General features: G+C 35.5%; 1 protein-coding gene across 1 annotated transcript in view; it reads left to right on the top strand.

Annotated features, from left to right (window-relative positions):
* Positions 1-26,067, top strand: part of DOCK3 (dedicator of cytokinesis 3) — a 299,153-nt gene that overhangs the window by 116,997 nt on the left and 156,089 nt on the right. The window contains exons 6-7 of the mRNA XM_074344805.1: positions 9,520-9,668; positions 19,077-19,161. Coding sequence (XP_074200906.1) covers positions 9,520-9,668; positions 19,077-19,161 — 234 coding nt within the window. The remainder of the gene's footprint in view (positions 1-9,519; positions 9,669-19,076; positions 19,162-26,067) is intronic.

The following is a 26,067-nucleotide window of genomic DNA, read 5'->3' as shown; positions in this document are numbered from 1 at the left end:
CATTCCTTTGCATATGCCATTTCCTTGGATTTGAGCCTTGAAATAGCTTTACCCGGGTGTAATTCCAAAATAGACTTTTGTTTATTCTCTTTTGTATTTGAAAATGATACTGCTGATGATTTGAAATTACTTTTTATGGATAATCATAATGGCATGGTTTCTTTCCTCTAAGATGCAAATAGATTGATTCTGTTGTTAAAATAAGGACCAATACTGGCAGTAATAATTCAGAACTTATTATTGTCTCTTTTATTTTGCTTCCTACCTAATAGAAGTATAGTTAAAATGACAGCTTCATGGCATTTAATATCACTTACTTTTACAAATTCCTGGTCCCAAGTATTTCAGACTTTCATCTAAATGAGAACTCTTGATTTTCTGCCCATGGCCCTTGAACTGTGAGTTAAAGCTGCCATAAGCTTTAGCAAATGCTGATGAGATTCAAGGATCCCATAAGAGAGGTATACTGATGATTGAGAGAAAAAGCTTGCACTGGGGAAGAATTCATTGCACCAAGCAAATCAGTGACTCTAGGGAATGTCAGTAAGAGGCAATTCTCCCGTTTCCGTTCCCCATGCTTCAGACCTACCACACCCGTACATGCACATATACATCTTCAGAGGTTCCTGGTACCTCCAGTCCTTGAGCCTTTCTGCACATAAAGGGCTTGATTCTCACTGATTTCCTTCCTCTCCCCTCTACTCAACTGTCCTCCCACCCTGTCACCAGTGCTTAGTTTTCAGTCTTTTATTTTCGGCCAAGTTGTCTACTTTCAGGCTTTCAACGTTAACATTTGGAGGAGAGGGTAACAGTCTGATTTCTTACTGGTGTCTGCATCTGAGAAGAGGTACCTAGGGGAGCCAGGTTAAATGCTGCCTTTGAGTAGAGATTTGTTCTGTCTTACATAGAAGGCTGACTGAGCTTGAGAATACCTTAGCTGTCCATGCCCACTGTTAGGTAAGTCAGAATTGTGAATGGGTGCCCTTGGCACCAGCAAATGGAGTCTCCATTTTTCATACCACTAGTATTTTCCTTACCTTTCAGTTAGCTTTGTCCTTCTTATCAAGATGCTTGTCTGCTGTAGGGGAAGAATATGATCAGCTTACTTAATCTAACACTTAAGTCTTACCTCTCTGGCAAATATTTGTGTTGTGAAAAAGGATTGAAGCTATAAGGGGTGTTATTTTGATTATTAACAAGTCTGTGAGGGAGGATGAGTTTGGGTTGGGAGTGGAGTGAGGAAGACATCCTGGCCCCTGAGAGGTGGGGAATTAAATATATATGTCAAGCAAATAGATTGTATAGGAACACCCCATATTATTAAAGAGTTAAAAAAGAAAAGAATACATTGCTTCTTTGTGTTCTTATTTCTTACAAATATGTGCTTGAAGATCAGTATGAAATAGTTTGGGTTTAGAGATTTTGTTTTACAGAAATTTCCCTTTTGAAATTAATTTCAAGCCTTGGCCAACTATGTCGTTGAACAACCTAAAATGAAAGTTGAAATTCTTGGGCTTAAAGATATTTTTGGCAAAAAAGTTATTAAGGTTGCAAATACTGCAGTTTAGATATTTTTATGTTATACTGAGATGAGTTTTAGAGCTGTGGTGTATTATATAAACATTTTGAATAGGGTTATAGTTTAGTTGATATTAAGAAACTTAATTTTTTTCTGTTAAATATTTTTCAGTTTTGTTGAGATATATTTGATAAATACAGTTGTAATATATTTAAAAGGTACATGATGATTTGATATATATATACATTGTGAAAAGATTCCCGTGATTGAGTTAATATATTCATCACCTCACATACTTATCTTTTTTTTTTTAACATTTTTTGAGTTATAGTCATTTTACAATGTTGTGTCAGATTCCAGTGTAGAGCACAATTTTTCAGCCATACATGAACATACATATATTCACTGTCACATTTTTTTTCGCTATGAGCTATGACAAGATCTTGTATATATTTCCCTGTGCTATACAGTATAATCTTGTTTATCTGTTCTACATTTTGGAATCCCAGTCTGTCCCTTCCTGCCCCCTGCCCCCTTGGCAACCACAAGTTTGTATTCTATGTCTGTAGTCTGTTTCTGTTTTGTATTTATGTTCTGTTTTGTTTTATTTTAGATTCCACATATGAGCGATCTCACATGGTATTTTTCTTTCTCTTTCTGGCTTACTTAGAATGACATTCTCCAGGAACATCCATGTTGCTGCAAATGGCATTATGTTGGTTTTTATCGCTGAATAGTATTCCATTGTATAAATATACCACATCTTCTTTATCCAGTCATCTGTTGATGGACATTTAGGCTGTTTCCATGTCTTGGCTATTGTAAATAGTGCTGCTATGAACATTGGGGTGCAGGTGTCATTTTGAAGCAGGGTTCCTTCTGGATATATGCCCAGGAGCGGGATTCCTGGGTCATATGGTAAGTCTATTCCTAGTCTTTTGAGGAATCTCCATACTGTTTTCCACAGTGGCTGCACCAAACTGCATTCCCACCAGCAGTGTAGGAGGGTTCCCTTTTCTTCACAGCCTCTCCAGCATTTGTCATTTGTGGACTTTTGAATGACGGCCATTCTGACTGGTGTGAGGTGATACCTCGTTGTAGTTTTGATTTGCATTTCTCTGATGATTAGTGATATTGAGCATTTTTTCATGTGCCTATTGATGATTTGTATTTCTTCCTTGGTGAATTGCTTGTTTAGGTCTTCTGCCCATTTTTGGATTGGGTTGTTTGTTTTTTTTCTTACTAAGTCGTATGAGCTGCTTATATATTCTGGAGAGCAAGCCTTTGTCGGTTTCATTTGCAAAAATTTTCTGCCATTCTGTAGGTTGTCATTTTGTTTTACTTACGGTTTCCTTTGCTGTGCAGAAGCTTGTAAGTTTGATTAGGTCCCATTTGTTTATTCTTGCTTTTATTTCTATTGCTTGGGTAGACTGCCCTAGAACATTTTTGAGATGTATGTCAGATAATGTTTTGCCTATATTTTCTTCTAAGAGGTTTATTGTATCTTGTCTTATGTTTAAGTCTTTGATCCATTTTGAGTCTATTTTTGTGTATGGTTTAAGGGAGTGTTCTAGCTTCATTATTTACATGCTGCTGTCCAGTATTCCCAACACCATTTGCTGAAGAGACTGTCTTTATTCCATTATATATTCTTGCCTCCTTTGTCGAAGATTAGTTGACCAAAAGTTAGTGGGTTCATTTCTGGGCTCTCTATTCTGTTCCATTGGTCCATATGTCTGTTTTTGTACCAATACCATGCTGTTTTGATTACTGTAGCTCTGTAGTATTGTCTGAAGTCTGGGAGAGTTATTACTCCAGCCTCTTTCTTTTTCTTCAGTAATGTTTTGGCAATTCTAGATCTTTTGTGGTTCCATATAAATTTTATTATGATTTGTTCTAGTTCTGTGAAATATATCCTCGGTAATTTGATAGGGATTGCATTAAATCTATAGATTGCCTTGGCAGTATGACCATTTTGACAATATTGATTCTTCCATATCTTTATTTTTTCTCTTGCTATTCTTGTCAGTTACACTATCCTTATAAATCAAAGTTATTTTTGCCCCACAGGAGGAGACAGGTAATTTTCCCCTACTTTCTTCTCTGAAAATGTTTGTATAAAATGGAAATTATTTAAATGTATTTCTTACGTATTATCTGTTATTAAGATTTTCTGTTTCTTCTTGAGTCAAATTTAACATATTTTCTAGAAAAATACTGACTTTAATTTTGAAATATTCATTTAAAGTTTTCAAATAATTCCATTATGAGCTTTCAAATCTTAAAGTATATATCGTGTCTTATTTTGTTTTTCTCAGTTCTCAGAATGTTATATATCCACATCCCATATTTGAGACTTGATTATTAGTAGCAGTTAAAGAAAGAAGTATTGGAAAAGTTTGAATAAACTCAAGTTCTTAATGGTTAATCTTTTAGCAAGAAATAAAATGAGTAAGTAAGCCACCTACCTGTATATAAATAAAAGAATGTTCAAAAGTAAGAGGTAAAATGGAGAAGAGATCTGGACTTGTTCTCTTAACAACTTGAACTTTAGATGCAATGTTTAATTTCCATTAAGTTGAAACTAAATTACCATTAAGTTGAACTAGTTTTTAGTACCCATGGCAGGACATTTGTTCTCTTTGATGAGCAGTGCTTTTGATACAATTTTCTTTTAATTAGGTTTTAATAATTTTATATAGCATATATTAACCAATCTTTATGCATATGTAGTTTTAAAATAAAGATAGCATGCCTTATGACAGATCCTCTACAACTTTGCTCATTTATTGACTCAGGAGGCATCATTGTAGCACAATCTTTCTTTCCATACTGGGTTATAAGCAGTTTAGTAAAAGTCATTTTTAAATCAGGAGTATTAAAATTTAAAATTTCTCTGCAGAGTTCCAGGGATTCCTTCACAACAACGAGGCAAGTTCTACTTAACATGTGGTTGCAAAACAGCTTAATTATTTTAAATTTATGGTTTCCACTGACTCTTCAATATACTTTCCAAATACCCTGTGACCGTTCTTGCAAATATTAGATATTAGAGCTTTTGGAGAGGCTGAACGTCGTGTTGCTAAGATTTCTTTTTCTTCTTATTATTCTTTTTAAAAAATTCTTCAGCTTTGACAGGAACTAGGGATGATTATTCAGGAAAGCTAAATCTTAACCGCCAACCTAATTACAGGCATACCTCGTTTAATTGTGCTTTGCCTTTGTTGTGCTTCACAGACACTGCCGTTTTTACACATTGAAGGTTTGTGGCAACCTTGTGTCGAGCAAGTCTGTTAGTGCCATTTTTCCAATGGCATTTGCTTGCTTCATGTTTCTGTGTCACATTTTGGTAATTCTCTCCATATTTCAAACTTTTTCATTATTATACTTGTTATGGTGATCTGTGATCAGTAATCTTTGTTGCTGCTACTCACTAAGGGCTCAGATGATGGTTAGTGGTTTTTAGCAGTGAAGTTTTTTTTAATTGAGGTACATGTATTGTTTCTTTAGACATAATACTATTACACATTTAATAGACTACAGTATAGCGTAAACATAATTTTTTACACATCTGGGAAACCACATTTACGTAACTTTCTTTATTGCAATATTCACTTGATCGTAGTGGTCTGGAACCAAACCTGCCCTATCTCTGAGGTATCCCTCATATACTGTTATTTGAATCTGCTGAGGATTAGGCGTCTCAGTAGAAAGGGATTTTTCAGCCTGAGTGAGGTATTTAGCTGTGGCATCAAGTAGTCCTAGGTAAATTGTGTACCCTGGGGCCAGTCTCCCAGATTGTTCATGTTGAATGTTCTGTGTTCTCTTCAGCTAATAAACCCAAGAATACCATGTGGTGTCGGGGCAATACTGGTGGAGCCTCTGGGGCTGGGACCTCTGGTCAAAAGAGCCCATTAGGTTGGCCTGGAAAAAGATTAACACTGCATTAATTGTAATAATCGTGCTGCATTCTGATTATATGATCCATTTCATTCTTAGTGCAGGGTTAGTATTCTTAGCTTTCTATTATTGGGAACAGTAGCTGATTTTCTGTTGGGAAAAAAAGTACTGTACAATTGTTCTGCTTATCTACATGACAAACTACCCCAAAGCTTAGTGGTTTAAAACAAATATTTATTATATTTCATTTTTCTCTGGCTGGATTGAGTTCAGTTTAGCAGTTTTCTCATAGGGTTTATTATTCTGCTGCAGTCAGATGCTGGTAGGATCTGTTGTCTCCTGAAGGCTTGACAGGGCTAAACATGGCATCTACATGGCCCACTCACACTCACATAGAGCCTCTCTTTGTGGCCTCTCTACGTAGCTTGGGCTTTTCACAGCATGGCAGCTGGATTCTGAGAGAGAACCTCCCAAGAGCATGTATTCCAAGAGATAGGAAGCATAAGAGCCAGACTAGTTAAGGGCTATGCTTAGAACTAGCCTAGCTCACTGCTGTCATGTTTGGTTGGTCAGAGCCTGCCAAATTTAAGGATGTAAAGAAATAGGCTCCACCTTATACCAGGGCACAGTCAGGGTCACATTTTTGTAGAAGAGAGTGTCAGGGACACATTTTTGGAATGGGAGATGTTATTGTCATCTTTGGAAAATACCATCTGCTAAAAGCTCTTGATTAAAAAAATAACTGTGTAATGCCTTAAAAGAGTATGTAAGTGTATTCTTGCATTGATATTGTATGTGTCTGCATGTTGTTACATAGATACTGTATGTACATGTATGCAAGTATATATTACGTGTATGCATATATAGATGCATACACACATATATATGATGTTTCAGTATCAGTGTATTTCATTATGTGTGGCTTTAAAAAACACACAACTGCACTTTTAATTAGTATTCACAATCTCAAAACCGTCTAACAGTTGAACTGTCTTTTCCCTGATGATTTGTGTTATCACTTCCTATGAAACTGTCTTATATCTGTTCCTCTGTTCTCAAACCTCTAACACCCCCTCCCACTGTACTCACTCTCAGCTAATGACCTTGCTTTTTATTTCCTTGAGAATAAAACAGCCAGAGGAAAAATTTAGTTCTATCACCAAATCTCCTACAACTACCTGTGTCATTACCCACTTTTGTGCCTTGTCTCTCTGTGACAATAGAGTATCCAGCCTAAATGAAACCTCCCCTTTTGCCCTGGGACCCATCCCTTCTTGGCTACTCAAGGATTTAATACCTGCATCATCAAATTTTCCCTTTACTAGATCATTCCCTTCAGCATACAAATAGCCTAAAATTGTGCTTCATTTTAAATCCCTCCTTGATGGCACAAACCTGTTTCACTACCCCATTTCTCTGCTTCCAGTTGTTGAAAATTCTACAAGAGTTGTCTGTGCTCTGTCTCCATTTCCTCCTTTTCCATTACTCTTAAACTCACTTTGGCCATTCCATCCATGGTCAGTGATGGCCACCACAAATCCAGTAGCCAGTTTTCAGTCTGTATTTTATGTAACCTTTCTGTGCATTTAGCAAAGTCCTCCTTAAAACATTGTTTTCAAAACTCTCCTTTTCCTCTTCCTCACTGCTTACTTCTTAATTTCCTTTGCTAGATTCTTTTCACTTTCCTGACCTCTAAATGTTGGAACTCAGGGTCAAACTTAGCATGTCCAAATTGAACCCTTTTCCTCTCTTCTAGGCATACCCCTCAGGCTAGGAAAAAGAATGATCCTTGATTCCATTCATATCCTGCATTTAATTTATCAGCTGATCATGACAGCTCTACCTGCAAAACTTGTCAAAATTCCAAACTCTAACATTTTTACCTTCACTCTTACTTTTGTCTAGTCAGCCACCATCCTGTGGATTGTTGCAATAAATAGCCTCCTAACTGGACACCCTCACCCCCAGTCCTCTTTGCCTTTTCATGGTTTATTCTCAACAGAGTACTCAGAGTAATCCTTTCAAGACTTAAGTCATATCATGTTACTCTTCTGCTCCAAATGTCACGTGGCTTCCCATCTTGCTGGGAATAAAAGCTAAAGCCCTTAACCTGGTTTGCAGAGGCCTTGCCTAATCTAGCTCGTGCTGCCTCTCTGACTGCATCATCACCACTTCCCCCTTGTTCGCTTTGCTCCAGGTGCACCGACCTTTATTCTCTGTGAACATGCCAAGTCCACTTCCACATCAAGGCATTTCCTCTTGCTGTTTCTTATGCCTCTAAAACTTCCCTAGTTTTCCCAAATGCTGTCTCCTTATTTCATTCAGGTTTCTACTTAAAGTTCTGCTTCCAAAGAAGCCTTTCCCTGACCATTCTACCCGAAGCAATAACTTCTCCCATGCCCCAGCCAAACCACCCTTGGTCACCTACTATCTCTATTCTGCTTTAATTTTTCTTCTTAGAACTTATCACCACCATTATTTATTTGTCTGTGGTCTGTCTCCGCTCTCTATAATGAAGGCATCATGAGAGTAGGGACTTTTGATCACAAGAAAGCGATAGAACTCAGCAGGTGCTCCATAAGCATTTGTTAATTGAGTGAATGCATAAAAACCTGTGTATGTATGCAGTGAATTGTTGTGTATGGCTTGATGGGAAAATAGTAATTCTAACTTTCTATTTTAAACTTGACCTGTGGCCCTGTTTTATCAAAAAGTAATGCATGTGCTGGAAGCAAACACCACATTGCCTTTATTGCTTATCTTCAAGATCTCAGTTTTCCAGATGCAATTTGCTTAGGCTTTGTTGCTTTCGAGCTGGCAAGAATTTGTGAGTTCTGCTGTTCTGTCAGCATTGTGTATTATCAGGGTGCTTAACTTTTCTTCATATGCTCACTAAGTGAAGAAAGTACGGCTTGATGTAGTTAGAGTATGTGATTCCTAAGGTCTTCTAGTTAAAAATAATTTCTCTTTAAGATGGGCCTTTAAAAATCTAATGCTCCATTAGGTGATTTCTAAATAGTATGATGTTACAAACATTTTAATCAATAAGATCATGGCCACTTAAAAACATTAGCAGATTCTACTAGTTTGTAATTAATTTTATAAGTAATTTTATTTACAAACACTTTAATCAAGCTTATTTTGGCAAGTATCTTTTTAGGGGAAATTCCAGATAGAGACTTTACTAACACGATGGTAAAGAATGATCTGTCTTTAAAGGCATTCTTTACAGATAAGTTACATTCCAAGAATTTTAATTATTATATAAAATTGTGCTTCTCTATAATAGAAATAGAAACTGAAAAATTCTTGAGTCAAGATTTCACTTGTGAGCAAATAGGAGTTTAGTTTTTAAACCTTTATTCTTAAGTAAACCTTTTTGCTAAGCATCTACAGTCACGGCATTTACGTTTTTTTGCTTGTAAGGTTAAAACCACTATGGTGTCCATAATTAAGTTCATTAAGATGTTTCTACTTAACTCTTACAAAGGTGACACTTTTTATTAAACTGAAGAGAGTAGAAATCTGTGACACTAGGGACACATACTGTTTTCTAAAGCTAATTAAAGCTAAATGAGGCCTGGAAACCTGGGATGACTCTCACTCCAGAGACTGTAGCTTTATAGTGAAACCTTAGTTCTTTCAAAATAGGGCAGATGATTCTCTCTCTTTCCCCAACCCCGACTTGAGTGTCCTTCCTGGAGAAACCAGAGATGTTGCTGGTGGTTGAGATCTTTGTTGTTACATACACAGTAATTTCAGTTAGAGAAAACAGCTCTACGCTCCTGTTCCATTCTATTCTGATTAAGTTTAGTAACTTTTACTGGAAAACAAACAGTCCAGGATGGAGTCGAGATAAACAGTATTTTGCATGATCCAGTTCAATCATATTGTTAGATTTCACTTTATAGAGATTTTTAAACAGTAGGAAGTAAGGACTTCGTTTTAAGATCTTTATTAAATAAGCCTCTTTTTACATTGCCTTTTTTAGAGGTTCAAAGAAATGAACACTTTTCATAGTTTAACTATTTCTCTTTCTTTTTTCATTCCCTTTCCATATCCCTTTTTTATTTTACCCAACACCAAAAATGCCCTTTCAGAAACATAAAGTAGATCTTTTCTACAAGCTACGCCATGTGATGAATGAACTTATTGACCTTCGAAGGCAGCTACTGTCTGGGCACCTGACTCAGGATCAGGTGCGGGAGGTTAAGCGGCACATCACCGTGCGCCTGGACTGGGGTAATGAGTAAGTATGAATATCGTTTGGGTATCTCTCAGTTTCATTTATGATCCGAGTTTATACCTGATCAAAGCTTCTCTTTAGTGATTAAAAGACGTTGTATTCTCCACTAAGCTTTGATCATGTTTACAATCAGTAGTTGTTTCTTTTAGTTTATAGCAAAGAACACTCATTGGTTCTACTCACTGAAACTCTCTCAGCCTCTGTTTTCACTTTTGGAAAATTAAATAATTGGACTACATTATATTCTGGAGTTTCTTCCAAATCAGATTTGTTGATTCTAGACCCCAGTAATCAGAATACTCTTTTGTTTCATCTTTTAGTACTTTTTAAATTTCATGTAAATTCAATGTCTTTTACATTTTATACAGTGAATCTGAATAAGCATATACTACAAATGGGAGCTGTCTACATCTGTACTTCAAAATATTCTTGACTTGTCATTTAAAAATAGTTCTGCATTTATGCAGTGGGTATGATTATTTGCTATCGCCAGACAAGTAAAATTCTAAGACTTTGGCAGGGAAGCTAGAGTAGATAGTATTCAGATTTTATTTCTTCCTAGATTTAATAATTGATACAATGTTCAAGTGCTTATCTCATTCTCTTAAAATGAGGTCCATTGAAACTTTGAAGTGCCTGAGTTGCTTCCTATTTAAGATAAATATATATAAATATATATATAATATATTATATATATATACACATACACACACACACCTTAAGTATATTTTAGTACAAGTATTTAGTTCTTCTCCCCTTTGAGACATCATTGAAATGATAGAAAATAAAAGGAATGGGAGGAGCCCAGCAATAAATGGGATATATGAACCCATTTTTAGGAGCTGAAAAGTAGAGAGATGATTAGTGACGGAAGAAGCCCATAATATATGGAGGAACTTTAGCTAATGAAGGAGCTGCTCTGCCCTGCAGCTTCTAGAATCATGAAAGAAAGGGAGTATGCTTTGGAATTTAAAAAAGGACATGCTTAAAAGTCTGTAAAGGAATAATACTTCACCAACATGAGTAGAAAACCTGACAGCCAAGTGTTTCCCTTCGGATAAACAAATACAAATACCAACTGCCTAGAGGAAAACTGGGCAATGTAAGTTTGGCCTGGGACTTTGTTGCAGATTTCTTCAGATTGTGATATTTAAGGGTTTCAAAGTGTAATGACTAGATTTCTTCCATTTATGAGAAAGAGACGCTTGCTAGTCATCTACCCTCATAAAGAAAAGTCCCCCACACTCTTAGTGCCTTCTAAATTTGAGTGAACAGTTGACCCTTATCAGATATTTGGGAGAAATCCTTCCAGAGGGAAGAGAGAGACCAAGATAAACAAAATACCTGGCTCCAGAGAGACCTAGAGATAAGTAAAGAACTTGAAAAAAAATCTCTGAGTATCCTTAAAGAGAATCAGAAAGACTCATTATGTACTATAAAATGCTATGAAAAAGGATTGGAGAATGTGATTTCAAAAAAAAAATGCAGGAAGAGAACAGAAAGATAATTTTATCTTATATTTCGGAAAAGAAAACAGAGATGGGAAATGTTGAGGAAAGAATAATACAGAGGTTCAGTCCAGGGGGTCCAACATCAGACATTATAATTTCCAGGAAAAGAATAAAGGCGATAAAAGGGAAGTTCTAAAGAACTGATAGAAGATTTCCTAGAGCCAAAGGGCAGGTGAATTTAAAAGCTCTTAGAATTGAAAGAGCCCATCAGATACCTAGTGTAATGAATGGGGAGGAAGAACCAAAATCCACAGCGAGGCACCTTAAGATATTTCAGTATTCCAGGGATGAAGAGAAGCTTCTAAAAAGGTTGTCAGACAGAAAAACAGGTCTTACAAAAGAATAAGATTCACACCACAGCCTCACAAATTTTATCAGTAACACTTGATGCTAGAATATAATGATGTAATGTCTTCAAAATTCATTTGGGAAATGATTTGCCAGCCAGAATTTTATAAACAACTAAACTATCAAATCAAGTGTCAAGGCCAAATAAAGCCATTTTAAAGCATTCAAGGATATAGAAGTTACCTTTCATGGCTCCTTTCTTAAGAAGGGCCTTGAGGATGTGTCCTTGCAGAGTAATACCAGCCCAGCATGGTATTGTTTTTCAGTAGAAAAGAAAAAATTTACAACCCTAAATTAGTTATTTGTGACATTTTGAAGTTACAGCATCCTATCCTGGTTAATTTCATTAAATTACACTCTTTCTTGACTGTTAATAGGATTTCTTGACATGTACCACAGACTCCTGTATATACCATGAATTCAGGTGTACCATAGATCAGACAGTGTTCTCTAAATCTAACTTTGGGTAGTAAAAATCTTGGCAAAATGCAGTATGATAACTTACAGCATAGCTACTGATCCTGTCTCCTCAGCCCCAAATAGTATGTTATTAAATGGTACCATTGCATTTATTTAAAAAAGCAATAATAGTAATAATTGCAAACATAATATGACTATGTGCCAAGCAAATTGTTGCACTGGAAATGACACTAACAGTTGCATAAATCATTATGTTGCAGTTTTAACTGCAACCATACATACCAGTAAATATAAGAGAAATATTTTAGAAATACTAGTATCTCTTTAGGATAAAGCTTGGAAAACAGACCAATTAGATTTTGCAGTCAAATCTGAAAACTTAAAGGTGATAGCTTGCAAACAAGTTCAATTACATTTGAAAAAGGTAGAGGCCATTATAAATACCTGTCAGTAAATTATAGTGCTATTCTACCTTCATTAATAACTTTTTATCTACAGAATGTGTATGTGCTTCTGTGTGTGTAGAGGGTAGTATTTATATGTTCATTTTGATAAAAACCAAAAACCAGGAGATTAGTTTTACCCCCAAACACATACTTTCCCCCTTCTCCCTCCCCTTTCCCCTGATCCTCCTCTCCTGGAGTCTCTGTATCTTCTTCCCTCCTTTTCCCCTCCCCTTCCACTTCTTTCCTTCCCCCTTCTTCTTCTTTTAATTTCTCTTTACCTACACTGGAAATTACAGTCACTTGAAAACTTAATTGAGAACTTTGTAGGTCTATAATATTATTAAAGGAAGCAGACATATGCTCCCCAAACAATAGGACTATTCTCTCTGATTCTCACTTGAATGAACCTTTTGAAAATTTTTCCTTCTTACTTTGAAAGAAGAAATGATTTAGTGCAAAAATAAAATCATATCATACTGTTCAGTTATATAAAGGAGACTGTTCTATGCAACAGTTGATCATTGATAACCATATCCGTTGTTCCCATTTTATGCCCTCATAGTTCCACACTTCTTATTCCACCACATTTTCATAAATGCCATAAAATATTGAAGCTTAGCACATGTTGGCATGTGGTGGGTGCACAATCCATGTTTGCTGATTGTATTTTTATGTTTTAATTGATGTAACTAAATATTAATCATATGTAAGTTTAAACCTTATGCCTTTTCCTGTATTTCAGAACCTGTTTCAGAAGCTATTAATAACAGCTACTAATTGTTTATTGAGCACATCTGTCTGTATCATTGTGGCAAGTGCATGGTCAAACTTTATATGCACTGTTACAATGAGATGCTGTTATGATCTTCCAAGGCAAGAAACATGTTTTCCATTGTTGCATAGTGAGTGGTAGAACTAGTGTTTGTACCTAGAACTGATCCCAAAAGCCGTATAGCTTCTGCAGGACTTTACTATCTCTATGATTATTTATAAGTGTAAGTCTTAAAACCAAATAAATTATTGTCAGTATTTCTGGTCTGTAGGTTATTCGATCTTTGTTCTATCATCTATACTCCTTGTCCCATAATGTGTATCTGCTTTAACACTGAGTTAGAACATTCAAGGATAGAAACTAAACTGGTACCCTTTTATTTAGAGTTTAAAAATACAGAGCTCTCCACATTTATATGACAACAATTTAAATTTTGTTTCCTGAGATTAGGAATTATTTATTTTGCCAAAAACTTGAAGATTCTGGCATTAAATGTATGTGACTTTCACTCGTTGGCCTCTTCGTGTATGTGTACACCCATTCCATAAGTGAAAGTTACTATAATTGTATTAGGCAGAAATCACATTTGTAATACTATGTTATAAAATACAGGAAGGGCATAAAACAAAGTAGTGTTCAAATTAACCAACCATTATTTCTGCTCAACTCTCCCGTTCAAAGAATAAGTCAGTTAATTACATTCTCTCCAAGGGAATTCTAAAATAATTTATCTAGCAATGTAATTTTAATGTGTTAATTTAATATTTTCATCACCTATTAAAGATGTTGAGAAAAGTTTCTTCTCAGTCTCTAATCTTATCACCATGGTAAATATAGCATAGCTGAGTTAAGTTGTGTAAGCCCACTACTGACACAGCTTAGTTGATCTCTGCCTTAGAAAAATACCTAAGTAAGAAATATTTTACTCTTAGAATAATTTATAGGAATTTTTGTATTTTTTCTTTAGGGAGAAAGTACAGATTTGAATAAAATATAAATATTTTATAAGCTGTTGAATTAGAATGTTTCTACAGATTTTAAGTATCAAATGAAAAAATTGGTATCTTTTTATTGTGAAGTCTTATCATTTAAGACAAATAACTGACAAATATGTAATAATTTCTAGTTATTTAATTGTCTTTCTCTCCCTCTCCCTCTATCATATTCTTTCCCTCCCCTGCCTCTCTTTTGTACCTTTTCTCAGATTTTCATAAATTGTATGTAACCCACCCACGTCTCTTTCTTCCTGCTTAGTTTATGTTGCTCACCAAGGGAATTACTCTTGGAGGAAGCAACACAAGCAGCAGTTTGGGTTGTAGTGTGTAGAAAATACTGCCACCCCATGCCCCACCCCAGCGAGTTTCCTCTGAGTAGATTTTTAGCTAGGACTCAGAAAGGTTTGTTCAGTACTTTCTCTTTAAGGGCATAGTGATATTTTCCAGCTTCAGGACATCTGAAATTAGCAGAAGCTTCCAGGGCTTTCTTAGATTTCTCCTGATGTAAGGTATTGTGCCCATCAATCAGTATTTTGCCCTACTTAAGAAGTCTGAGATAACTTTGTTTAAAGTGTACATGTGTCAGAATCGTCTGCCAAGTTACTATGTTCAGACGACTAATACCCACACACTCACTGGTTCTTGTGCATCTGTTTTGCCCACCATCATACCCTGCACTTAGCACAATGCCTGCACTTGACAGGCACTAGGTGAGCATATCTAAGTGCTAAGGTGGGTTTGTTCTTACGCCTGGTGGCCACTCATTCATCAGTCTGTATTTGTTTCCTTCTGGGTTAATGGATTGATACAAAAATCATTCCTCAGACTATTAATGACCAAATTGATTAAAATCACTTACAGCCATTAGTACTTAACTTCATGGTTATTAGTGGAAAGGCGGCAGTTACAGTGGAAATATCATGGGTTCAGAGTAAGACAGACCTAGCTTGAGACAAGCTCAACTCTACTCCCTTAAGAGACCACTTAGTTAACTTCTCTGGTCTTCAGTGTTCTCAATTATAAAATGGGTGTAATACTGTGTACTTCCCATAGTGCTTAGAGATGATATCCAAAAAACACCTATTCCAAGTAAATGTTCAGTAAAAAAGGTAGCTATTATCTTATATTTTATTATCTAAATACAAGTGTACCATGCTTTCATTAGTATATTATATCTGTATGCGCTCTTTACTCTAAGTGTTAGAAAAGGGCACTGCCCACAGAAAATCTTAGTATCTCTAGTCTTTTTCAACTGATTCTGGGGGAGAACTAAGTCATAAATGCATTAAAACTTCCTTTGTTTATAATTAATTAACTTTAAGTTATTTCCTGTGTTCTTTGGTTCGGGTGAGGAAACCCAGAAGAAAAAGAGGCAATAGAAAATAGACTAGAATATGGAACATTTAAAAGACATGTAAAATTCAAAGAATTTGATACAGAGATTCAGGGCCTTTAGAGAGGTGCATCTAAAAGAACATAGGAGCAAAAGTATGTCTCTTATTCACTCCTGCATCCCTAAGTTCAGCATGAGCCTAGTATGGAGTAGATGCCAATAAATATTTATTGAATTATTGGAATGAATGAACAAGTGATCAGTGACAAGTGGTGAGAGGCTAACTATTTTTGGGAAGACTGTTCACCTAAGCAATTAGACCACTTTGAAAACTCAGCTCTATACCACATCTGTATGTAGATATTTACATAGTTGTATGCCTCCTGCTTGTGTCCATCTGTTTAGGAGTCTATTTTTCAGACACTGTACCTCTTCAATCACAGCCCTTGTGCTGTAAGCCATAGTTTGGCTAATGATGTAACTACAACATAATGATAATTACAATAGCAGAAGCAGTTCACAATGCCTGATGAATGAGTGATTCACATGGATTAATCCTTAAAAACAGCTTATGATGGTAGAGAAGACAGTGTGACTTGGTGGGAGAGCCAAGATACAAACTAAGCAATCTGACATCAGAACCCATGCTCTTCAACTACTGTGTGGCACTGCCTACCTTTGCTGTGAAGATGGAGAAGAGACTAAGCTGACCATTCCCTGTGCTTACTGTTCACTGTTCTTAGAGAATACCATAGGAAGAAACAGCCAGAGTGAATATTATTCAGAGTGAATTTATAGTAAACATGTGTTGTTTCTCACTGTGCAGCATCTCTCCCTTCTTCCAATGAGGACATTCCTCCAATTTGACTTTTGAAAACTACTCTTTCTCCATTGAAGATGATCTTAGTAGAGGGAAATCAGTCTTTGGTTTTGTCAGATCACCTGTTAATCATTTTATTTCCTAAGATAATGAAATCAACTAAAAGGTACTGTGCTCTAGTGATTTCTAGGAGAGGGAAAACGCTCTGCTCTCAGGGGTAAATTAGCATGGTGAATGTGAACATTTGCTTGACTCAAAACTGCTGTATTCCCAGTATTTAGCACCACTGGTGTACATGATAGATCCTCAGAGAATATCTTTGAGGTTAGTGGGTGGATATATGGGTGGAGGGATAATTGAATGGACAAGCAAACTGAGGGTGTCGTAGTGCTAAGAGATGGAGTTTGCATGAATGCTGGTCTCCAGACAGGCCCCATCACTGTGCGGTGCACTACCACAGAACACGTACACTCAGCCCTGGCACTATTGACTTACATCCATCTGGATTTTTTTCTTAAACTATTGTATTGAAAACATCTATTTTGGAGGGAGGGTATAGCTCAAGTGGTAGAGCACATGCTTAGCTTGCACAAAGTCCTGGATTCATTTTCCGGTACCTCCTCTAAAAATAAATAAAGCTAACTACACGCACCCCAAAAAGAAAACACCTGTTTTGATTGGATTGTTTGTACAGTCCTTTTTGTTACTAAATTGTAATATTTAGATTATATCATACATTGTATGACCACCAGCAGTTAAAGAATACGTGTGAAATCTTCTCTCTTGATTTTTTTTATTTAAGAAGTTTCAATAGCATGACTACAGAAAATTTGTAAACTGTCTTAAGTGCTCATTGTATAATACCCCTTTCCTTATACAAGTACTAATATCATTTTTGTGATCTTTCCACTGTTTTTTCATATGCATGTAAAAGTATTTTAAATATTTGAGATCATTCTTTAAAGTGTAAATTGCTTTTTATCCTGAGAGAGGTAAAAAGGATGTGCTTCAGTGCTCTTTTGCTCTCCATGACACTGCTGCCTTTTCATGCTTTAAGTGTTAGAAACCAGAAGTCTGAAATAATTTCAGAGAAATTAAGAATAGTTAATAAGAGATGATTGAATAGAGTATTTCTTTGATTATGAAGGTAGGAAATAAAACCTCTTACAGATTTAAGTGCATTAACTTTAATAATCAGATTTGATGGCATAGTTTTACCATTAAACTATAAACTATTAAAATCATCCCCTCTTTAAAAACTCACATTTCTCTATTATAGAATAATGCAAGTTATAATAATAGATAATAGAAAAAGTTGAGTTTTTATCCTTTAGTAGAAAAATAGGTTTCTCCTTTTTTCTTGCCTACTAGAAGTACACATCTGAATTTTAATTCTTAATCACACTAATCATATTAGCCTATGTAATTAGTATCTTTGCTATACCTTCTTCATACAAGCTTGATTTCCCATTTTTATTTTAACAGTCTCACTACAATTTAACATCTTCATATCTTTTCCTATAAGTAGAATGTAAATTATAAATAAAATAAACCTGCATTTTGGATGTGTATATGGCCTTATTTTAAATAAATAAGATTTATGAAGAGAAAGAGCCTACAGAATTAGTTTTGCTAGCATATTCTGAACATAGTTCATAATCCAGGTGAAGAGAAAAAAAATAGACTTTAATAAGTGTGTGTGTGTGTATATATGGCCTGCATATATAAACATATATATATATAAGTTTAAAAAAAGAAGAAAAAATACATACTTGCATCATGTATGGAATAGTTTTGCTGGATGCGATAATTCATAACCCTTGTTTTAGAGTAGAGTGATCACAGAGCATCTCTGAAACCTTGATGAGAGTGATAGGCCCTCTCCTCGGAGAAAATGCATACATGAACACATGCACATACTTGTGTAAGTAGTTAAGAAACCATGACCCCATAATTCCGTCGGACTCCAGGTTTAGAACTGTTGTTCTAGAGAGTGAGGAAAGAGCTAACATATATTGAATACAGATTATGTACCATATTTGAACCCAAGAGTTCTGACTGTCCAGAGTTATTTCCACTGCCTCCCAGTCAGCCATTAACACCATCACTTATTCCTTCCTGCCCAAGTTATACCAGATCTTCTAAGTATTATTTTCTTTACTAGTAGTACTCCCCAGTTAAACTTACATCAAAAGTGTCTTAAGATACTGGCTAGTGTGGTAAGGTCTTTTCTATAAACCAGTGTCAGTAGTAATTAAATTTCAAATGAGATAAAAGTAAACCAAAACATATATGTCTTTGAATTTAATACCTTTTGAAGGTGATTTTTATATGTTTGACTTTGAATTATAAATCTACTTGGACCCTGAATAATTTTTTCATCTTAAGGGAAGTAATGCATGGCTGAGCCTTGAGCATATGTATGGGATGGGTAGAAATAGAAAAATAAATATGACTTATTAATCTAGGAAAACTCATCCTTAATGAACTCAAGGAGTCTATTATAAATGTGATACTGAATGAATCCTTTTTACCAACACAGGGGGAACCACTTCATGACTAAAACTGTCAGTTTAAAGATTCCTAGCCTCATTTATTTGCCTAAAGGTGAACACAGTTTGGTTACTGGATAAGATCATGTCCCTGCCAGAGCAGTGTCTGAACCTCTGTCCACAAGGTCATGGCAGGCATGGGCTTCCAGGCATACAGAGAGAGATGAATAATCTAAGGACATGACTTGCTGAATGTGGTCTTTCTCTTTACTAGGCATTTGGGCCTGGACCTGGTACCACGAAAGGACTTTGAAGTAGTGGATTCGGACCAGATTAGTGTTTCAGATCTTTATAAAATGGTAAGAAATACAACATGGGGTAGCTTGTTCCTGTACACTTTTTTTTCTCCTTTATTATCCCTAATTACATTATGAAACAATATTGCTAAAACCATTCCTTTGTCTTTGTTTCAGTGTATGTAAAGGGTCTTCCTTTTGGGGCAGTATATATATCACATTTGCTTTCTAAATGGAATTACTGTGTAGGGTTGTTGGGCCTACTGTAATGTCTAGGGATCAGTTCTCAGTTGGTTTTGCTGGTGAACAGAGCTCCTTCAGCCTGCAGCAGTTACTAAAATTCCAGCTCTTCCCACTTCTTAAAAAAGAGAAAGTAGTTGAAGCTGGAAAGAGGCGGTTATAAATGTAGTGATTAACCCTAGAAATAATGTACCAGTATTTCTAAGAGAGACAGAAACTGATAAATCCTTAGCTGTCTGTTGATTATAAAAGTGTATTGAGTTGATTAATGACCAAGATTATATTTTACAGGCTGAATGAGAGGAACTTTAAAGGTACAAAATTTTAAAGTAAAACAAATAAACATCAGAAACCTCAGGTGACTGTTAAGCTTAGAGTAAGGTACTGGGTAAAACCTCACTTTGAGGAGTATATATTGGTGAGAATTTCAAGTTTTAGAAGTAAAAATTTCTCTTTAAGAAGGTGTAATAATTTTAGGGCACATAGAGGATGCAAAGTATGTCACCTGGTCAGGGACCATGGGAAATTTACCTAAATAATACACAAATAACATATCAGTTGCTTTGGTATACTTGCTTCTGTATATTAAAAGTATACAGAAGGATTTGTGTTGCCTTAACTATGCTCTGTGCAAAGTGATAGGTGTGAGATACAGAAATTAAAGGTGAACAAGACTTATTCCTTCCCTCAATACTATTGCCATCTAGGGTATTGGTTCCTAACACTTTCTGGATTATGGAGGATCACATGAAATTTCTCCCCAGGACATGCAAGTATGGTTTTGCATATAAAATGTTGCACTCAGTTTTAGGGAATTGATGGTTGCCTCTGAAGCCCATGCACAATTTCTGTGTTTAGAAATTATTCTAGTGGGATCAAGTAGACCACAAACAGTTGCCATATATGTGCTGCATGTCATAATTAAGATATACACTGATGCTTTTAGAGGGAGTGACTGATTTCTTGGGTCTGGGAAAAATCAGTGAAAGCTTCCAGAGGCAGTAATGCTTAAGGTGAGTCTTAAGGGATGATCAGGGCTTCACCAGGAAGACAAAAAGGAAAAACATTCCAAAATGGCACAGAGCGTAGAGAAGTGGTAACTCCAGGAAACTATAAGATATTTGGTAACTGACTTGTAAGTATATGTTAGCAATTGGGAGATAAGGCCACAAAGGCAGCAAGAGCTAGATGATGAAGAGCTTTGTAAGCCCCAAGTTGATAGAACTGATAGTCTGGCAGAACCAAGGGAATAACATGATTGGATGTGGGTTTTAAATGCTGACTCTGGAAAGACAAACATTATATGATACCACTTATATGTGGAATCTGAAAAATAGTACTTATTTACAAAATAAACAGACTCATAGACATAGAAAACAAACTTATGGTTACCGAAGGGGGAAGGAAGGGAGGAGGGATAAATTGGGAGTATGGTGCAGTATTAGATGTCTTCAGTACCCCCACTTTGAACAACTGATAGATCATTCAGACAGAAAATCAATAAGGAGGACACATTGGACTTGAACTATACTTACTACCAAATGGACCTAACAGACATATACAGAATATTCTTTTCAAAGTCAGTGGCATCTAAAGTGCACACAGAAAAATTTCCAGGATAGATCATGTTAGGCTGCAAAATAAGTCTTAACAAATTTAAGAAGGTCAAAATCATATTAAATATCTTTTCTGACCACAGTGATTTGAAAATAGAAATCAATAACAGGAAGAAAACCAGAAGACTCACAAATATGTGCCAGTTAAGCAATACACTCCTGAACAAACAGGGGATCAAAGAAGAAATCAAAAGGGAAATTAAAAATCTTGAGACAAACAATAATGGAAACACAACATGCTAAAACTTAGGTATGCAGCAAAAGGAATTCTAAGAAGGAAGTTTATAGTGATAAATGCCTACATTAAGCAAAGAAAAATAACTTAAATAACTGAACTTTATACTTCAAAGAACTTAGAAAAGAACAAACTAAGCCCAAAGTTAGCAGAAGGAAGGAGATAACAAAGATCAGAGAAAAAATAATGAATAGAAAAGATCAGTGAAACTAAGAGTTGTTTTTTTGAAAAGATAAATAAGTTGGCAAGCCTTTAGCTGGACTTAGCAAGAAAAAAAGAGGACGTAAACAAAATAATAAATGAAAAAAAAAGACATTACAGCTGATACAGTAGAAATACAGATGATCATAAGAGACTGCTATGAACAATTATACACCAACAAATTGGACAACCTAGATAGAAACATACAGCCTACCAAGAATTTAATTATGAAGAAATAGGAAAACTGTACAGACCAATAACGAGTAAGGAGATTGAATCAGTAATCAAAAACTTCCCAACACATAAAAGCCCAGGGCCAGATGGCTTCATGGGTGAATTTTATCAAACATTTAAGAAGGATAAACGCCAATCCTTCTGAAGCTCTTCCAAAAAAAAGTTGAAGAGGAGGGAACACTCCCAAACTTATTTTAAAATGCCAGCATTTCCCTGATACCAAAGCCAGATAAAGACACAACAAGAAAAGAAAACTGCAGGCCAATATCCCTGATGAATATAGATATAAAATTTTTGAATAAAATGCTAGGAAACCAAATTCAGCACAGTAAAAAGATCATACACCATGATCAAGTGGGATTTATTTCAGGATGGAAGAATGGTTCAGCATCTGCAAATCAATCAATGAAATACACTACATTAACAAAAGATAAAAATCATATGATGACTTCAGAAGATGTAGAAAGCATTTGACAAAATTCAACATCCTTTAATGATAAAAACTCACAACAAAGTGGGCACAGAAGAAGCGCACTTCAACAAAATGAAGCCATATATGATAAGCCCACAGTTAACATCATACCTAACAACGAAAGGTTCGAAGCTTTCCCTCTAAGATCAAGAACGAGACAAGAGTGCCCACTCTCACTATTCCTATTCAGCATAGTACTAGAAGTCCTAACCAGAGCAATTAGGCAAGAAAAAGAACGAAAGGCATCCAAATGGGAAAGAAGTGAACTGTCACTATTTGCAGATGGCCTGATCTTCTATATAGAAAACCCTGAAGACTCTACCAAAAAGCTGTTAGAATAAACAAATTTAGTAAAGTTTCAGGATACAAAATAAACATACATAAGTTAATTTTTCAAAAATCAGAATACACTGTGAACTATCTGAAAGAGAAGTAAAACAGTCCCATTTACAATAGCATCAAAACAATAAAGTGTTTAGGAATAAATTTAACCAAGGAAGTTAAAGATCTGTATACTGCAAACTATAAGACATTGGTGAAGAAATTAAAGAAGATAAAAATAAATGGAAAGATATCCCATGCTCAAGAACTGAAAGAGTTAATATTGTTAAAATACCCATATTACCAAAGCCATCTATAAATTCACTGTAGTCCCTACCAAAATTCCAGTGGTATTTTCCACAGAAATAGAATAACCAATCCTAAAATTCATATGGAACCACAGTAGTCCCTGAATAGACAAAGCAATCTTGAGAAAGAATATAGCTAGAGGCATCACACTCCCTGATTTCGAACTATATTACAAATCTAAAGTGATCAAAACAATGTGGTACTGGCATAAAAACAGGTACATAGACCAATAGAAAAGATTGGAACAGAATCAAGATCCCAGAAATAAACCCACACATATACAGTCAAGTAATATTTTGAAAAGAGAGTCAATACGGGGAAAGGATAGTCTCTCTTCAGTGAATGTTGACAAAACTGGATACTCACATGCAGAAGAATGAAATTGTACGCCTGTCTTACCCTACTCGCAAAAATTAACTCCAAATGGATTAAGGATGTAAATGTTAGACTTGAAACCATAAATATCCATAAAGAAATGGGAAAAGCTGCTTGACGTTGGTGTTGGCAATGATCTTTTGGATGTGACATCAAGAGCACAAGCGACAAATGTAAAAATCAACAAGTGGAACTATATCAAACAAGAAGAGCTTCTGTACAGCAAAATACACAATCAACAAAATGAAAACCTGCAGAATAGGAGAAAATATTTGCAAACCATATATATGATAAAGGGTTAATATTCAAAATATGTAAGGAATACTTCATAACAAAGATGAAATGACCTGAGTTTTTAAATAGCCAAAAGATCTTTTTTTCTGAAGAGGACATAGAAATATATGAAAAGGTGTTCGGTATCACTAATCACCAGGGAAATGCAAATCAAAACCATAATGAGATATTGTCTCAATCTGTTAGATATTACTTCATACCTGTTTGCCTACCATCAAATAAATGCTGGCAAGGATGTGGAGAAAAGAGAACTCTTGTGCATTGTTGGTGGAAATATAAATTTGTATAGCCACTATGGAAAACAGTATGGAGGTTCCTCAAAAAATAGGAAATAGAACTATCATGTAATTTACAAATTCCACTCTGGGTATATATTCAAAGAAATTGAAATCAGAATCTCAAAAGAGATAGCTGCATTTCCATATTCATTGAAGTACTATTCACAATATCTGAGACATAGAAACAACCTAAGTGTCCATCGATGAATGAAGGGGTAAAGAAAATATGGTGTATATATAAGATGGAATTATTATTCAGCCTATAAAATAGAAGGAAATCCTGCCATTTGTGGCATGGATGAACTTGGAGAGTACTATGTTAAGTGAAGTAAGTCAGATAGAGAATGGCAGATACTTTGTGATCTCACTTATATGTGGAATCTAAAAAGGCTGAACTCACACAGGCAGAGTAGATCAGGGGCTGGGGAATAGCGGAAACGAGGAGGTGTTGGTCAAAGTGTACAAACATCCAGTTATAAGAGCATTAAATCCTGGGGGTCTAGTGTACAGCATGGTGATTGCACTTAACAGTAATGTATTATATACTTGAAAGTTACCAAAGGAGTAGATCTTAAAAGTTCTCACCATGGTGACAGCAACAACATAAAGGTAATTATGTTAGGTGAAGGATGTGTTAACTGACCTCATTGTGGTACTCATTTTGCAATAAATACATATATACCTTAAACTTATACAGTGTTGTATGTCAACTATATCTCAGTAAAGCTAAAAACAAAAAACTTTCCCAGAACATAGATCTGAGTATCTAGGTTGAAAAGGCCCAACAAGTATTTATTGCTTAATCGTGAAATTTCAGCTCACTAAAGCTGAAAGCTTCCAGAGAGAAAAATATGTCACCTACTGAAGGATTGTTGTAAGAATAAGCATTTGTCTTCCTAATAGCAAAATTGAAAAGCAGACAATAATGAACAATTGCCTTTAAAACTATGAGGGAAAGTAAAATTCACCTTAGAATTCTGTATTTACTTAGCCACATTATCCATCAAGTAGCCTAAAGAAAATTTTGGTCATTCAGAATCTCCAACCAAACCAAACCTCTCTCTTAGATCCCTTTTCAGGAAACTACTGAGAAATGAATTATTTCTTTAAAGTGAAGGAGTAAACCAAAAGATGTTGACAAGTACCATCCAGGAAAGGGATTCTGACTCAAATGGAAGGTACAAAGAATTCTTAGGTTAACATCAGTGGAAAGTCCCAGGATGATAGTTGTGAAGTAGGCCTAGAGAATAACTGGTCAAGATTAAAGCAGAAGGGCAGCCAGGAGGGATATGTATTTAATATAAATACAAATCCCTGGAAGGTATTTTATAGAGCTGTTGGAGGGCGCAGGAAAAGGCCCTGTAATGTAAGTAAAACTAAGTAGCTTCAGTATAAAAGCAGATAGTAGTAGAAGAAAGAAAGTTTAATTTTAAATTTTAAATGAAGTATACTGCGTGACTCGGCAGTGAATCATATTTGACAGTTATAGTACAATAAAAAGGTTTTAACCAAAACATGTGAGATATTAAGAAGATGGATTAAGGGAAATGGATGTAAACAACTACAAAAATCCTCAGCTACTGTAATAAGAAGCCCATAGATAAATCTCAAATTGGATTTTAAAAAGTGCAGTGTAAATATGACATTTAGAAATATTTGATAAATTCTAGGAAAAAATACATTAAAGAGTTGAAAGCACTTATCTCTGGGGAATAGGATAAAGTGAACAGAGGACTGATACTTTTACTGCAAGCCTTTAGGGCTTTTAACTTTTCATTAATTAATGTTTTAATAGATTAATATTTATATTTCCACTTCTGGATTTTTAAATCAGTTGATTATTTACTAACAATCAAGCATCATTTCCTTGGTGATCCTGACCCAGATATATCTTATATTTCCTTGTGAGACATACAATACCTAACACAATTCCCAACATACATAGCAGGCAATTAATTGTGTTATTCAGTTAAATAGAATGTCTAAAGCTACACCGTTTTTTCCCCATATTGGTAGACCTTTGTGAACTAAATGGACCAGAGACTTGAAAAGGCTGAAAATGACTTCTCTGTGGGGTAAAATTTGGCAGAGGCAATAATGTAGTTCATACATTCCGTGATTAATTTGTATTTTGATGTATTTTTGCAAAGCACTTTGGATATAAAAATTATGATAGATACTTTGTTCCCTAGGAGGGTAAAGTGGGTAAAGTGTAGACTTAGGTAGCAAACATGGGAACATAATACATTACAGCTCTAACACAGGTGATGGTGGCTCTAAAGAGGGAAGTACCAGCTGGCCAGCTGAAGGCTGCATGACAACAGGGTAGTGTTTTTTCCTTACTGTGGAAGACGTTCCAAAATGCTAGTTCCAGTGCCATTCTCTGGCCACTTG

The sequence above is a fragment of the Camelus bactrianus genome, chromosome 17 (assembly GCF_048773025.1).
Source record: "Camelus bactrianus isolate YW-2024 breed Bactrian camel chromosome 17, ASM4877302v1, whole genome shotgun sequence".
Classification (NCBI taxonomy): domain Eukaryota; kingdom Metazoa; phylum Chordata; class Mammalia; order Artiodactyla; family Camelidae; genus Camelus; species Camelus bactrianus.
The sequence above is the reverse complement of the archived record's forward strand: the minus strand, read 5'-3'. Positions and strand labels throughout refer to the sequence as shown.